Here is a 17599-nt window from a genome sequence, read left to right on the forward strand (position 1 = left end):
ATCACCTCCACTAACTTTGTTCGTAGTGATGCTTTCTAAGGCCCACTTGACTTCACATTCCAGGATGTCTGGCTCTAGGTCAGTGATCACACCATCGTGATTATCTGGATCGTGAAGATCTTTTTTTAGGCCCACTAAATTCGCCAGTTTATGAAAATCAGTCATTCTGAAACATTTATGAAGTAGTTTCAAGTACAAAAGTGAATGACAGCTTAGTATAATTTCAGAAGTTGTTCAGTCACTAAGTCATGTCTGATTCTCTGCAACCCCATGGACTGTAGCCCACCAGGCTCTTCTATCCATAGGATTTCCCAAGCAAAAATATTGGAGTGGGTTGCCATTTCCTCCTCCAGGGAATCTTCCTGACCCAGGAATCAAACCTGCAGTACCTGCATCTCCTGTGTTGACAGGCAGATTCTTACCACTGAGCCACCTGGGAAGCCCCAGGGAAGCCCAATCTCACAAGTACTAACTGGGTATATAACTTTAAGTTCCTTAAATCATGTGTTTTTCCCTCTGCAGCTAGAAATGAAGAGACTGCTATTAAGATTAGAATTTTCTTTGACAGAAATGAGTTAATATGAGCACAGTGAACATGACTAGCATTATATTATTTTACAGGCATGGATTTCCTTACATCTCATTTAGACTAGTCGTAGGTATAGTCATTTTGCTTAATCTGTACAGTCCTGACCAATAAACGCTAAACGGCTAATTTGTCAAGTACGTAGTGTCTGGAATAAAGTCTTTTGTATTAATGAAGAGAGCAACATCCATGTGTATTAATGTAAGTACTAGTGCTCACACATTCGTAGAATGAAAACAAGCTGCTCAGAGTATTTAAGCCTGAGATGATGTGACTAATGGTTTAAACGGGCAAAAAAAATCATATTTTTTTTTAACCCTCTTGAGAATGATTAGTATGTATTACAGTCATGGCTTCCCAGCTTCTAGTTTTGAACCTTTGGGCAATTATGTAACCCAGGCTTTATTCCAAGTATCCTGTCAGTCATGTTCAGTGACAGAAAGAAAATATGCTTATGTATGGAGAGCTATGTTGATTGTGGTTGGGGGTAGGGGAGGACGGAGAAGGCGATGGCAGCCCACTCCAGTACTCTTGCCTGGAAAATCCCAGGGGCGAAGGAGCCTGGTGGGCTGCGGTCCATGGGGTCGCTAAGAGTCGGACACGACTGAAGCGACTTAGCAGCAGTAGGGGAGGCTCTTGGTTCACGATCTCTTTTTTATCCACCACTGCCCATGTCTACTAAGGGTTCTATCCATGTTTCTGCCTGCATCCAACTGTATTTGAAAGGATGAAATAAGATTACCTGAAAGCATTTTGAAAAGTGGCAAAGTTATATAGGCAAATGTATTTACTGTTAATAGTAAATTAATAAAGCCTTATAAGAGTATAACCTTGAATTGCAGCAATTTCCAGTTTATGTACTACCAAAAGTGGAGTATCAAGCTTGTTATGGAGTTGAAGCTCTGACTGAAAGTGAACTCTGTCGCTTATGGACTGAAAGTTTATTGCATTCCAACTCCTCATTTTATGTTGGTAAGTTAAACAAGAGGCTTTGTTCTCCTTTTTAATTCCTTTGTAAATATACACAGTTCAATTCATCTGTAAATTCTGTACTTTTAATTTTCAGTTTTCTGATTGTATTAGTATTTCTTTCTATTAAAACATTTCTACTGCAGAGTTAAATAGCAGAGTGTGAGTAGTGATTATCATATGTTTTGATTTCTCTACTACTTCTTTATTAGTTGCATATGAATGTCAATGTAATCATTTTATTTTTAAGATATTTAGGACCCAGAGGGATGGTACAGGGAGGGAGGAGGGTTCAGGATGGGGAACACGTGTATACCTGTGGCAGATTCATGTTGATATATGACAAAACCAATACAATATTGTAAAGTTAAAAAATAAAAAAAATAGGAGTGTAATGAAAAAATATACATGTGTTTTCTAACAGGCTTCTTTTAAAAGTACTATATAATTGGTTTTAAAATATATTTTTGAAATTTTCTTAAATTTATGACATTATTTTTTAAATCTCACATATTATCTTGATGAAAGAGTTTATTTACTTTGTTTTGTTTTTTGTTAGGGGAGTAGTTAGGCAGGATCTTAATTTGTGTTGGCTGGGTTCATATACAGTTAACATACTTCACACAAAGGATTACTTGATAATCATTAGTGATGTTGTTCCATTCCATTGGAATCCTTACTCCTATACTTCTCAATTCATCCCTTATATTTCACTGCATGCCAGACTTCTCAAGCTGCCCTTCCTTCATGTGATTTCCTTCCTTTGATATCTCAATGCATTGCCTTTTTTTAACCACTTTTACGGTTTGTTGCTTTCTACTTAATTTTTTTTTTTTTTTACTTAATTGTTTTTTTAAAGCCTGTCCTATCTTCCCATTGGGCTTCTCTTGTGGTTCAGCTGGTAAAGAATCCACCTGCAATGCGGGACACCTGGGTTTGATCCCTGGGTTGGGAAGATCCCCTGGAGAAGAGAAAAGCTACCCACTCCAGTATTCTGGCCTGGAGAATACCATGGACTGTATAGTCCATGGGGTCACAAAGAGTCAGACACGACTGAGCAACTTTCACTTCACTATCTTCCCAGTAGACAATAACTGGTTTAAAGTCAGAGTCTGATGAAACTTTATATTCTTGTAGTACTTAGCATAATTTCTGGTATGTAATTAAGTGTTTATAAGTGTGCTTTTCTTGGTTGATCCAAAAATAGGTCACTCACTTGAAAACCTTTTCTTTATTTTGGTTAATCAATATTTTGTCTTCATGTTTTATGAGAGTATTAATAAGATCATCGATTCACTCTCTCTTCAGTTCAGTTCAGTCGCTCAGTCGTGTCTGACTCTTTGCGACCCCATGAATCGCAGCACGCCAGGCCTCCCTGTCCATCACCAACTCCTGGAGTTCACCCAAACTCATGTGCATCGAGTCTGTGATGCCATCCAGCCATCTCATCCTCTGTCGTCCCCTTCTCCTCCTGCCCCTAATCCCTCCCAGCATCAGAGTCTTTTCCAGTGAGTCAACTCTTCACATGAGGTGGCCAAAGTACTGGAGTTTCAGCCTCAGCATCATTCCTTCCAATGAACACCCAGGACTGATCTCCTTTAGGATGGACTGGTGGGATCTCCTTGCAGTCCAAGGGACTCTCAAGAGTCTTCTCCAACACCACAGTTCAAAAGCATCAATTCTTTGGCACTCAGCTTTCATCACAGTCCAACTCTCACATCATACATGACCACCCTCTCTCTACTTAACCCCAAAAGGAAGTAGCTAAAGATTGGTGGTGCTCTAGCCTCTTCCTGCCTCTTCATATACACTGCCAGAAGTTTGTTGTTGTAGTTTTCAGTCAACAACCACAGTTACAGTGTTCCTCCAAAGACCTGTTGCCATGAAACCCACCAACAGTCTTCATGTAAACTATTTGAAAACAATTGTCAGCCATGTCTGTGTTAGGAGGGGACCGAGCAAAAACTCACTATTGAAATCCTTTTTAAAGTACTAACAGAGAATAGACATTCTTGACTTAAACATTTAAGTTTTTTTTTTAATGTAAAGTTTAACAAATAAAACTACCGTCATTTATATCTATATGATTTACTTCATCAAAACTACAATAGTCACCCCTTAATTGCAGTTTCACTCTGTGGTTTCAGTTATCTTCAACTAGTCAACTGTGGTCTGAAATAGTAAATGAAAGATTCCAGAAATAAGCAAATTGTAAGTTTTAAAAAGCACACCATTTTGTATAGTGCCTGGGATGTGAATCACCCCTTTTCTAGTTTCTCCAGCCCATTAGTCACTTTGTAGTATCCCAGTTATCGGTGCTTATCTTCAGGTAACCCTTTTTTAACTTAACAGCCCCAAAGTGCAAGAGTATGTGATACTGGGAATTTAGATATGCTTAGGAGAAACTGCAGAGTGCTTCCTTTAAGTGAAAACGTGAAAGTTTTCAGCTTTCTTTTCTTAATTAGGAAAGAAAATTTATATGCAGTGTGGCAAAGATCTGTGGTCAGAATGAATCTTCTGTCTTGAAGTTATGAAGGATAAAGAACGCATGTTTGTTTTGCTGTCAAACTGCAAAACAAACCTCATACTGCAAGGTTATTGTCACAGAGCAGATAAGTATTAATTTAAATGGAAAAGGCATTCAGTTTGTAAGATATTTTGAGAGGAAGGGAAAAACACACCACATTCAGAAATCTTTTATTATAGTATATTGTTAAAATTGGTCTATCTTATAATTAGTTACTGTTGTTGAACTCGTGAAAGTGAAGTCGCTCAGTCGTGTCCGACTCTTTACAACCCCATGGACTGTAGCCTATCAGGCTCCTCCGTCCATGGATTTTCCAGGCAAGAGTGCTGGAGTGGATTGCCATTTCCTTCTCCAGGGGATCTTCCCGACCCAGGAATCGAACCCCAGTCTCATGCATTGCAGGCAGACGCTTTACCATCTGAGCCACCAGGGAAGCCCTGTTAAACTCTTACTGTGCCTAATTTATACATTAAACTTTATTATAGGTATGTATGTGTAGAAAAAAACAGTATATGTAAAGTTTGGTACTATCAGTTTTAGGCATCTACTGGGGGCTCTTAGATTGTATCACCTGTGGATAAGGGGGGACTACTGTACTCTGTAAAGTCATAAGTAATCATTGCCTTACATGCTGTTTATCATCAGTGAATCCTGATAAGCCATTCATTTTGATGTAATGAGGTGGTGTTTTTAGTGTCTTTGACAACTGTTTGGTGAGAAACTTATGTATTCTTATATGATGTGTTTGCTTTGTTTGGGGTTTTTTTTTTTATATGGGGTGAATGTTTCAAAATACTATTTTAAAAACATCTGTGAGTTTTGAGGTTTTTTACAATTTTATTTTATTACTCTTTTAATTTAAGAGAAATGTTGCAACAGGAAGGGAGTTTAGGAGAATAGACTCCTAAATAAGTTTTTGCTACAGTTGCATTCAGGAAATAAGATAAAAACAGTAATAGTTTGTCCTCGTGGTGTCTGGTATGACAATATAATTAAAATAAGTTATATATCAGATATGACTCTAAAGTAGCATGTGTGACTCATTACTTAGTCTCTCTATTTTGTAGTTCTACCTTACATTGTGTAGACTAAGTGGTTTTAGTTTTAAAGAAGAGTGCCTATCTACAGATGGTCAAGAGGTAAAAGATGTATACAAAATATTATTTGGTACATCTGTCTTCAAAAGTATTTATTATTTCCCTTTGACATCTAAATAAAGGCTAATTGTTTTTACCTGTATGATGCTTTGCTAGATATGAGTTATAGTGTACACTTCATGGCAAATAGATGGGGAAAAAATGAAAGCAGTGACAGATTTCATTTTCTTGGGCTCCCAAATCACTGCAGATGGTGACTTCTGCCACAAAATTGAAAGATGCTTGCTCCTTGGAAGAAAAGCTATGACAAACCTAGACAGCATAATAAAAAGCAGAGACATCACTTTGTCAACAAAGGTCTTTATAGTCAAAGCTACAGTTTTTCTAGTAGTCATGTACATGTGTGAGAGTTGGATCATAAAAAAGGCTGAGTGCTGAAGAATTGATGCTTTGAACTGTGATGTCAAAAAAGACTCTGGAGAGTCCCTTGGACTGCAAGGAGATCAAACCAGTCAATCCTCAAGGAAATCAACCCTGAATATTCATTGGAAGGACTGATGCTGTGAAAGATTGAGGATAAGAGAAGAGGGTGACAGAGGAGGATATGGTTGGATGGCATCACTGATTCAATGGACATGAGTTTGCGCAAACTCCAGCAGATAGTGAAGGACGAGGAAGCCTGGCATGCTGCAGTTCATGGGGTCACAAAGAGTTGGACTCGGCTTAGCAACTGAACAGTACACTTGAAATTAGTAATGTCTTTCTTTTCAAGTATTCTGTTTTTTGTTTCTGTGTGTCAGTCTTCCTCCCTGTACTATTCTTGTCCTTTTAGCTTCTGCTCCTCTTAGGCTCCCAATATAACAGCTCTTAGGGTATGGCTGTGTGTTTTGTTTTGTTCTCTCCTTTTGCTTCCTTATGTATCTACCACTCTCAAACCAAATTATAATATAATACACTTGAAATACTCCAAAATTTTCCTCAGAAACTGTATGTGTGTGTGTATATATATACATATATATGTGTATTTTTCTATATATAAAGTAATGCAGCAGTATTTCTAACTGTCATTAATGAAGTATGTGATGTAGGTCAAGGACTGTATATCCATTGTTACTAATCCTCACTATTCTGTAAAATAAGTGTTGTCTGTCTTTGTTTTACAGATGAGGAAACTGAGGCTCATAGAGTTTATTGCTCAAGATTACAGTTTGTGGGAAATCTGGGATTTGTATCCATGTGTTTTCTGATTCCACAACCTGTGCTTTTCATTTATAATGGAATTTAAAAATCATGCTGAATGTGTGAGTCAGAAGATATGTGTATGAGTACTTCATACTTTACAGTTTTCTTTTTACTTTGGGCAAAATCATTTAAGCTTTTGAGTCCGCAGCTTTTTCATCTGTAGGTAATGGACATAATAATATTTTGTTCAAGGAATTCTCTGGCATTCCAGTGATTACAGCTCAGTTCTTTCACTGCTATGGCCCTGTGTCCAATCCCTGACTGAGGAAAAGATACCGCAAGCCACAGGGTGCAGTCAAAATAGTAATAATAGTAACATTTTGTTGAATCTACCTCAGGGACTCTATACACAAATCCTTTTTCTTACAATGATTATGTAATTTTTCTTGTTATTCAATCACTCAGTCATGTCTGACTCTTTGCGACCCCATGGACTGCAGCATGCCAGACTTCCCTGTCCTTCTCTATATTATATTATGTAATATAATGCCCTAAAAGTACACTTCTCCTTAATGAAAATAAATACCACAAGACAATGAAGTTATACTTTGTATATTTTTGTACTGAGAAAAAATAGCTATTAACCTAAAATTTAGATCAAAATATGAGAGTAAAAAAGGATTTCTTAACCAAAGATTAAAAGCAGGCTAAAACAACAGCAAAAAACTGAGAACTTCTCTATATTTATGCATAATTTTCAAAAAGATCTACGTAGTACTACTTCTGTCCTAAAATACTGTCAGTTGTAACGTATACCTTTGCTTTGATAATATTTTTCTTTCATATATGTTATTTTTTAAGTATAACATACATTCAGAAAAGTGAAAAGAAAAGGACCTCCCAGGTGGTAAAGAACGCACCTGCCAATGCAGGAGAAAAGTGAAAAATGTACAGCTCAGGGAATTACATAACAAAGTCTGCACCTCTGTAACTCACACCCAGATCAAGAAGCTGAAAACTGCCAGAGACCCACCTTTTGCCACTTGCCTATATAGCCTTCTTCTTCTCCACTAATAACCAGTGTCCCGCCTTCTAACGTAATCATTTGGGTTTCGCCAGCTCTGTACGGATGGAATTATAAAGTTCTTTCATTTATACCTTCTTTTGCTTAATAGTTTTTCAAGTTTATGTTGTATGTAACAATATTTTTCTTTTTCACATTTTCCTTTTTAAGAATATACCACCATTTATTTATGCATTTAACTTTGGGAGCCTGTTTCGGTTGTGTCTGTTAATGCAGCTATGAACATAAGTGTCTGTTAGAGCAATGTGTATGTATTGCTATTGGGCACATATCTGAGAGTGGAATTACTGGGTCATAGCTTAAGCTACATTATCTTCAGTTAGATAATTCCAGAAAGCTTTCCAAAATGATTATACCAGTATACACTTATATTAGCAGCATGTGAGGGTTATATCTTCTCCACATCCTTGCCCAAACTTGGCATTATCAGTTTAATTTGTCACGCTGGTGGGTATGTATTATTAACATCTCATTATTATTTTTTTTCTCTCTCCCTCCCCCCTCTCATTATTGTTTTAATTTGCTTTTCCTTGGTTGGACACTTTTTCATATGATTAATAATCATTTGGATATTCACTTTTGTGAATTGCCTTTTCAAACCTCTTTCACTGTTGTCAAGTTTTTGTTTATTTGCTTGTTAGTTCTTTGTTGGTTTTAAATGTTACAAGTAATTTTCTCCTGCTCTTGACTTTTCAGTCTCTTAATGGTATCTTTTGGATTTAATAAAGACCAATATTTAGCCATTTTCTTTATGATTAGTGTTTTTTTGCCTGGTTTAACAAGTCTTCCTTACAGCAGCATCATGAATATAACATCTTCTGGAAACCTTCCTAAAATTATTTTCTATTTTCCAGGCACATAGTTTATGTGGTATTTATTTTTGCCTGGAATATTAAGTTGGTTTTTTTTTTTTCCAGTTTTCAGCACCGTTTATTGAAAAAGACTATCCATTCTCTGCTGTCCCATTTTACTTGAGTTATATATATGAATCTAAGCTGGACTCCCTATTTCTTTATCCTGTTTTAATTATTCTAGTTAGAGTAATTACTCTAGACAGTTAGCACTGTCTTAATTGCATTAGTTTTATAAAATCTTTTACTGTTTGATGAAGCAAATCTTGTCAACTTTTTATTTTTAATTAATTTTTATTGGAGTATATTTGATTTGCAATGTTGTGTTAGTTTCAGGTGTGCAGCGTAGTGAATCAGTTATACAGGCACATATATCCACTCTTTTTAAGATTCTTTTCCCATATAGGTCATTACAGAGTATGGAGTAGTTCCGTGTCAGCTTGTTTTTCTTCAAGAATTTCTTGGCTATTCTTGGCTCTTTGCATTTACAGATTTGGGAATCAGCTTGTCAGTTTCAGCCAACAGCAACAGGAAGATTGGGCTTTTTGTTAGGAAGTGCATTGACTCAGTCAATGTGGAACAGATTAACAGCTTTATAATAACAAATCCGTCAATCTGTGAACTTTAGATATTCTTCTATTTATATCTTCAATTTCTATTAATATCTTTATGATTTTCTTTGTAAAGTTCTTGCACATCTTTTGTTAAATATTTTTGTTGTTGGCTGATATGTTATTATAAATGATATTTCTGAAATTTTATTTTCTTATTAGGCTGTTACTGATAATACAGGACTTATTTGCATATTAATTTTGTATGTTGATCTTGTATCTTAGTAACTTGGCTAAGCTCATTCTAATAATTTATATTTTCAAGTTAAACAATTATGTTCTTGGCAAATAATGACCATCTTACTTCTTCTTTACAATCATTATACCTGTTTATTCCTTGCTCCCTTTGCCTAGAATTCAAATAGAAGGTAAATAATGGGCGTCTTTGTCTGTCTTTAATCTTAAAGGAGGAGATTTTCAACGTTTCACCATTTTATGTAGTGTTTTGTATGGGTGTTTGTGTATGCCTTTTGTTTGAAGAAAGAAGTTCCTTTCTATGCCTAGTTAAGAATTTTAATAATGAATGGGTAAAAAAAGAAATTTTCAGATATTTTCTCTGTATTTATTGAGATTATATGATGGTATAACCTTTTTATTCTACTAATGTGATGAATCATATTAATTAATTTTAAAATGCTAATCCAAACTTGTGTTCCTGCCATAATTCCGGCTTGCTCATGATATATTACTCTTTTTAAATATTGGTGAAATTGTCAGTCACTCAGTCATGTCCAATTCTTTGTGACCCCATGCCTCTGTCCAACAATTGGTAGATTCATTTTATTAATATTTATCTTGCCATTTGTGTTTATAAGTGAGATTGACCTGTAAGTTTCCTTGTGAGGTATTGGTATTAAGATTAAGTTTATGTCTTAAAGTGATTTGGGATCTGTTTCCTCTTTTTCTGTTATCTGGTAGAATTTCTGTAAAAATTAGTGTTATTTCTTAATTAAATGTTTGGTAAAATTGACGTGTGAAGCCTGCGGGCCTAGAGCTTTCTTTTAGAGGAGTTTCTAATTATCAGTTCAATGTTTGCTGTTTTTAAATTGAAGTATAGTTGATTTACAGTGTTGCGTTGATACCTGTTGTAGAGCAAGATGATTCAGTTACACTACATATATACGTGTATGTGTGTGTATATATATATACACATGTTCTTTTTATATTATTTTCCATTATATTTTAATCATGGGATATTGAATATAATTCCTTGTGCTATACAGTAAGACCTTGTTGTTTATCCATCCTGTATATAGTAATTTACATCTGCTAACCTCAGACTCCCAACCTGCCCCTCCCCCACTCCATGTTTCCTGGCTTTGTTTCTGTTGAAAAGTCAGCTGTTTATCCATTTATGCTGCTTTGCAAGTAATATGTTTCTTTTCTTTATCAGACTTTAAATTTTATCTCTCCCCCTTTCAACAATTGTCCTACGTTGTACCTATGTTAGTCTTTTGTTGTTGTAAATATTCCTTTGTACATGTTCATTTTATAACATATTGCTCCTTGGTATGTGATTTGATGACCTTTACCAGTTTGGGAGAATTCTCAGTCACTATCTCACCAGACATCACTTCCTGCTCATTTGCTTTCTCTTCTGGATCTAGGTTGTATTATGTTACATCTTACTGTGTTCTGAACATCCCTTACATGCTCTTCTGTATTTACCCTCCTTTTGACTCCTCATGCATGATTCTCAGTATTTTCTTCTAGTTTACTAATTTCCTCTTCAACTATCCCTAATACACTATTTCACCCATCACCTGAGTCCTTAATTTCATTTACTGTATTTTTTTAGTTCTAGACTTTTCATTTGGTTCTTTTTATACATTTCTGTAGAAATTCTTTTGTATAATTGCTATAAAAAGTCTCAATTATGTCTTCAGTTCAGTTCAGTTCAGTTACTCAGTCGTGTCCGACTCTTTGCCACCCCGTGAATCGCAGCACACCAGGCCTCCCTGTCCATCACCAACTCCCGGAGTTCACTCAGACTCACGTCCATCGAGTCAGTGATGCCATCCAGCCATCTTATCCTCTGTCGTCCCCCTCTCCTCCTGCCCCCAATCCCTCCCAGCATCAGAGTCTTTTCCAATGAGTCAACTCTTTGCATTAGGTGGCCAAAGTACTGGAGTTTCAGCTTTAGCTTCATTCCTTCCAAAGAAATCCCAGGACTGATGTCCTTTAGGATGGACTGGTTGGATCTCCTTGCAGTCCAGGGGACTCTCAAGAGTCTTCTCCAACACCATAGTTCAAAAGCATTATGTCTTAGGCACAGTGAATCCATCTTAGGTGTATTAGGCAGAATTGCTTTAAAGTCTGTATCTAATACCTCTGTTATCTAGAGTCTTTGCAAGTCTTTTCTATTATTTGTGTGTGTGTTAATTTTATAAGGCTTCCATAACAAAGTACCACAAACTGGATAGCTTAACACGATAGATACTTGTTTCACAATTCTGAAGGCTGGAAGTTTAAAATGAAGGTTTTAAAAGGCCATGCTCCTTCTGAGACCTATAAGAGAATCCTTTGTTGCCCCTTTTTCCTTCTGGTGTTTGCCAGCAATCCTTGGCATTACTGGTTTGTAGATATATCATTTTCATCTCTGCCTCTGTCATCATGCAGGATCTTTTTTCCTGTATGTCTCTGTCCTTTTCCTATAAGGACACCATTCATATTGATTTAAAGTTCCACCCATCATAGCTAATTACATCTACAACAATTCTATTTCCAAAGAAAGTCACTTTCTGAGGGAGTAGGAATTTAGGGTTTCAGCATATCTTTTTACAGGGACACTTCATTCCGTGCCATGTTGTTTTTCTCTCTTCTTGTTTATTCCATGTTTCTTCATTGTATGTCAGAATATTCTTTATCAGGGGCCAGAAAATTGTATAGGAAAAATTCTGGACTTGATGTCAAAGCTACAGTGTTGTCTTCCTGTATTACTCTTGACTACACTAGCAATCTGGATTCACTGTAATCCAATTACAGGGAGTTAGGTAGTTTGAAGCTTGGCTTTGCACCCTAGAAAGCCCAGTATGTTTCCCACTTACTGCTGGGATGTTGCCATTCATGGTCTGACATTGCCAGTCTTTGGAAAAACCTGCTTGCAAGGCTGGCTGTCTGCTGGCATCTGGGAACTTGGCTAGTAAACAGTTTCCTACGCTGATGTAAAACGTCCATTAGCTGATAAGGAGGGCTCATTGTACCTACACTGTTTGTATAAATACTATGGCTTATTCTGAACATCTGCTTGCTGAGTGTCTGGAATTTTGGTATGTGTTAGGCAGAGGGTTGCCTGCATGATGCATCCCCCAATAAAAGCATTGAGTGCTGAGTCTTCATTAAGTTTATCTGGTACAAAACGATGTTGCTGGAGGAATTAAGTGGATCTTGTGTGGCTCCAGTGAGAAAGGCCTTTTTTTTTTAATTGTAGAAAAATGTTTGTAGCATAAAATGTACCATTTTAACAATTCCAGGGTACAATTTACTACACATTTTTTAAAAATTATCTGTTTATTTTATGGCCACGGAATGTGGGCTCGTAGTTCCCCGATCAGGGATCTAACTCATGCCCCCTGCACTGGAAGCACAGTGTCTTAGCCACTGGCTTGCTAGGGAGGTCCTACTGTATGATTTTAGTGCATGATTTACTGTGATTAAGTACATTCATAGTGCCATGTAACCATCATCACTGTCCATTTCCAGAGCTTTTTTATCATCCCGAATAGAAAGCCAACAAAGGACTTTTGAAGATAGCATCTCATTTTTCTGAACTTTATCCCACACTTCTTTGCCTTTTTTGGATTCTCCTTTTATTTGTATCCTTTTGCTATAATAAATCTTATCCATGTGTGCCACTGTATGTTGAAGCTATAAGTCCTTGTAGAGAAGCACTGAGCCTGTGTCCCAACTCAGAACATTTGTTTATGTAATTCATAGAGCAGTTTTTGTTCTTCTAATCCTGAGAGATTATTGAAAACTCTGGTTCATCTCTTAGGTCTCAGTTGCTTTCTCCAGATTAACAGGTGCTCCTAAGAGAGAAGCAGCCCTCAGTGCCAGACTCACATCTCCAAGTGTGTTTCTTCTTCTGGTTTTTGGCTCTGAATATAGTCCCATTCCCTTTTTCTGGTAACCACTAACAAATTATGTAATTTAATCACTCATAGTATTTATGGCCTGTCTCTGTCTGTTTTGTTTATTGATATATCATAAGCACCTGGAATAGTATCTGACACACAGAGGTGCTCAGTAAGTATTTTTTAGAGAGTGAAGTTGGCTTGCATAATTGGTTGAAGGAACAGTAAAAAGTCAAGGAGAAGGGAAATGGTAGATAACAAACCACAGAATGTATATACTTTATTCATTTTACTTTTCCTAGATGTGTGTAAGACAAGCCATTGGAATACAAGAAGAAAATATTATAGCTTTTACTTTTTCTCTAAAGAAATTAAAAACTAAACATTATTCATGTTAAGTAAGTGGAGTGAGTGACAGGTGGTCCTCTCCTTTGAATGTTGTTGTAGAGTTCTGTTACATATAAAATAGAAAATATTTTTATTATCTCCACATTGTACACCGTCCAAGAAACAGTGTGCCCAGTCCATTCCATATGAATGGTCATCCTCAGAGTTGTGCTGTATAGCATCCTCGGGTTTATTAAGGATGACTTTGTTGTTGAAAATGAAAGATGCTGCTTATTTAAAACAGCAACAACAAGAACAAAAAGAAACCCTCATATATGCCACAGAGTCCACCAGTGGCAGGATCAGAATTTAGTCAGTTTTTTTCACGTATTTATTTATTTATTTTTGGTTTTGCTGGGTCTTTGTTGCTGCACACGGACTTTTCTGGTTGCAGTGAGCAGGGGCATCTCTTCATTGCAGTGCACGGGTTTCTCATTAAGTAGCGTCTCCTGTTGTGGAGCACAGACTCTAAGCACATGGGCTCCAGTAGTTGCAGCATGCAGGTGCAGTAGTTGTGGTGCACGGGCTTTAGCTACCTTGCAGTATTTTGAATCCTCCCTGACCAGGGATCAAACCTGTGTCCCCTGTATTGGCAGGCAGATCTTCAATTCACTGTGCCACCAGGGAAGTCCTGGTCACAATTTTTAAGTGTTTATAACTTTGCTGTAAACCTTAAACAGGGCTAGGAAAAAACGGGGAGGGAGGAGGTCAGAGGTAACAAAAATGAAGCACTCACTGTGTGTATAACAATGTTAATCAGTGTGACTGAATACAAATAATTCATTGTGTCTTAGAAACTGGGATAAAATCTTAACCAGAAAATTTCCACGTGCTCCTATTTCTTTCCCATGCAATCATGCACCCTCGTCCTTTCTAAGTTGTGACCTGTGTTTTCCTCACTCAACCTTTGCTAGCCGCTCCTCCATTTAACTGTGGCATTTCATTGTTAGTTTTCCCTGCCCAGCTCTATGATCTCAAAATTTCAAAGAAATTTAAGACAGTTTCTTCTCAGAAATCAAAGCCGGGGACCAGTGCGTTAGAGCTTGCTTTCTTTGTTTTTTTTGACATTACATCTTTTGGAGAGAAAAGTGAGAGTAGAGTATACATGTGTGATTGAGAGATTCAGATACAGCGTATCATACAAAACACAAGAGATACAAAATGTCACTTACTGAACTGAAGAGTGTATTGATTTATAGGACTCCAGTTCAGCAGTTATCTAAACTGACTGTGTGTCGCAGTCGTTTGTAGAGCTTGTTAGATTGAAGATTATCGGCCCTGACCCTAGGAGTGTCTGATTCGATAGGTCTGGATTGGAACCTAAGACTTTAGCGTTTGTAGCATGTTCTCAGGTGGTGCTAATGCTGGTAGTCCAGGGACCATACCTTGAATACCTTTCCTGTAGCTCCTAGTCTCCTTTTTAGGTAGAATAAAAATACTTGTTTTTTGTTTCCCTGCTTTGCTATGAACATGTTCTTCTCTTCCTTTAGATTGCTGTGTTATTTTTTCCCTCTTGCCCCAAACACTAATATGTACTCCCTAAAGAAAATTCCAAAAGTCATCTTACCACAACTTCTGTATCTACTTTTCAGTTATCTAATGTATATCAATTCTGCATAGTCGACATACAAGCAGTCCTTCCTTTGTGCTATTCTGATATCCACAAATGTCAGTTACAAAGGCATATTAACTGTAATTGTGTAAACTACCAACTTTACTGCTGACTCTTCAGTTCACAGATCACTACATAAATAACAGACTTGCGTCATGACCAGTCACCAATCATATCACTCCTTTAAGAGTCTGTCAGTGTTTTTGGTCGCTGTGTACCTGTTACTGAGATCATGCATAGAAAGCAAAATGTCTAGTTGTGTTCCCTCCTTGTCTCCCAGTGATAAACTCACATGATGTTTTGTAAAAGTGGATAATCAGAAGAGGGAATTGGCCAACAAAGATTAAAGCACAGCAAAGAAACAAAAGACCATACTGCTGCAAATGGAATTTGAATTGAATATAAATGGAGTTATAGAAGAAATAACTGACAGTAGAAATGTTGACACTGCTGAGGTTCAAGAGACAAGATGAGCCACCAGAGGAACTTAGTGAAAGTGAACTGACTCACATAAATAAGGAAAGTGCTTGTGGCATAAAGGATGAAGAAATGACCCTGGCACAGTATTTTACATTGAAGAAACACTTTGAGATATTTCATGACCTTAAAAGTGCAAAGGGTATAACGTTGGGAGCTGATCCAACAATGATCAGCAAGTGTGAAACCCCTCCACAGCATAGAAAAGGTGCTTGCTCCCTATCATAAGTTGTAACAGGAGAAAGTGACAAGCACTATTCAGACTACTATTAATGAGTTTTATAATGAAATAATACTTTAAATCTCAGTGTTTGCAATTTATAGTCTACTAAATAAAGATTAGTTTTTACTGTCTTCATTTCTCCATGCATTTATTACTGATGGGGAATTTATAATGTTTTGATCAAAAAATCTTAAAGGTAATGGAGCAATTGTAATTTTTCCCATTGATTATTAAAATCGCTTGCATAATTTTGACTTATGCATGATTATTTTTATCATCCCCTACTACATGTAGAATAGGGACTGCCTATATACATGTATGTGTGTGTGTGTGTGTATATATATATGTATGAATTCATGCATGTATGTAAAGCCCTGATTTGTATTAACTAACCTTTCCAACCTTGACACACTTAAAAAAGTATTTGGATAGCATACTGTGATATGCAAGAGTCTACGAGGCCAGAAAGCTGTTGCCATCCCAAGTCTTGTGCAGTTGCCCCAAGGACTGAGGAAATAAACATCTGAACTCATTTGAGGCCCACTGGTTAAAATGTTCCAATGTTGAGAGAATTGAAGCCCTCATGGAACTTAGTACAGTATTCTCTGTATATTTTAGACTAACTGTATTTGACATATACTATAATACATACTTTTCATTGAGATTGCTTTAAAAAGGTAAGAACTGTGAGTTTCCTCAAAGACACATTTAGTAAATGTCTAAACTGTTTTATTGTACTTAATATTTATTGCCTTTTGACAGTCTTTAAACCATTAAACTGTGTCCTTTTTATTAGAAACGTCACTGTGTAATGAGTGTTAGAAATGCAGAGGTGAAACCGAAACTTGGCACAGGAAAGAATAAGTAGGCATGGGAAAAGATTTGTTGTCTTAGAAGAAAAGTATCTGGTAAAAATATTTCTAATTCTTTTTTATGAGCACAAAGCAGATGAAATGAAAGGGGGCAAGATAAGAAATGAGATACTAAATTATTTGCAGGTTTTTTGTATTATGATTGATGTCAACTATCCAGGTCATGTGTTTTGATAACCAAATTTTGGAAGCTAAAAAAATTAAAGTGATACTATTTTCAGCATTAGTGAATATTATACTCTTAGCGATTGATGTTTTTGACTGGTGTAATAACATGGGTTTTGTATTAATGTGATTATATAACATTTAACTAAACACCATTTTTTGTATCACTTCCCTGGCACATTCCCAGGCCTCAGTGTTGTGTCTCAACCTGTTTTGTGGGAGAACATGTGCAAGTGTAATCATGAGAGTTTGCTGTTTTGTTTCTTTGAATTCTAGAATTAGGTCATGTTTATAAGAAAGTAAGACTTGGAGCAGACTATTTTGATTTTTTTTTTTTTAATCGTAGGAAATCTTATCATGTGCTTTAATTAAAAAATAAGCTAGATTTTTTTAAGGTTTATTGAGGTATAACTAATAACATTTTAAGATATTTAAATCATACATCATAATGATTTGATATATGTATACATTGTAAAAGAATTCCTCTCATCTAGTTGAATTAACAAATCCATCATCGCCAGGTATTTTTTTTTTTGGATGAGAACATTTGAGTTGTACTCTCTTACCAAATATCAGTTATATAATCTACTATTATCAGCTAGAGTCACTGTGTTATACATTAGATCCTCAGACCTTATTCATCTTGTAGCTGAAGGTTTGTACCCTTTTAGCCCCCAACCCCTGAGAACCACTTTTCTACTTCTTTCTTTGAGTTTGACTTTTATTCCCCCGGATTCCTCATATAAGTTATCATGCAGTATATATCTTTCTCTTTCTGACTTATTTCACTTAGCATCCAATTCATGGATAAATAATATTCCATTATTTGTGTGTGTATCACACCTTTATCCTTTCATCTGTTGGTGGACACTTAGGTTATGCA

The 17599-nt window shown here is 36.4% G+C and overlaps 1 protein-coding gene across 3 annotated transcripts in view; it reads left to right on the forward strand.

Moving 5' to 3' along the window:
* Window positions 1-17599, forward strand: part of ICE2 (interactor of little elongation complex ELL subunit 2) — a 68977-nt gene that overhangs the window by 42002 nt on the left and 9376 nt on the right. For all 3 annotated transcript variants that reach the window (XM_061431120.1, XM_061431121.1, XM_061431122.1), the window contains one exon: window positions 1429-1558. In XM_061431120.1, the coding sequence (XP_061287104.1) occupies window positions 1429-1558 (130 nt within the window). The remainder of the gene's footprint in view (window positions 1-1428; window positions 1559-17599) is intronic.

This window comes from Bos javanicus, chromosome 10 (genome assembly GCF_032452875.1).
Source record: "Bos javanicus breed banteng chromosome 10, ARS-OSU_banteng_1.0, whole genome shotgun sequence".
Taxonomy (NCBI): Eukaryota; Metazoa; Chordata; class Mammalia; order Artiodactyla; family Bovidae; genus Bos; species Bos javanicus.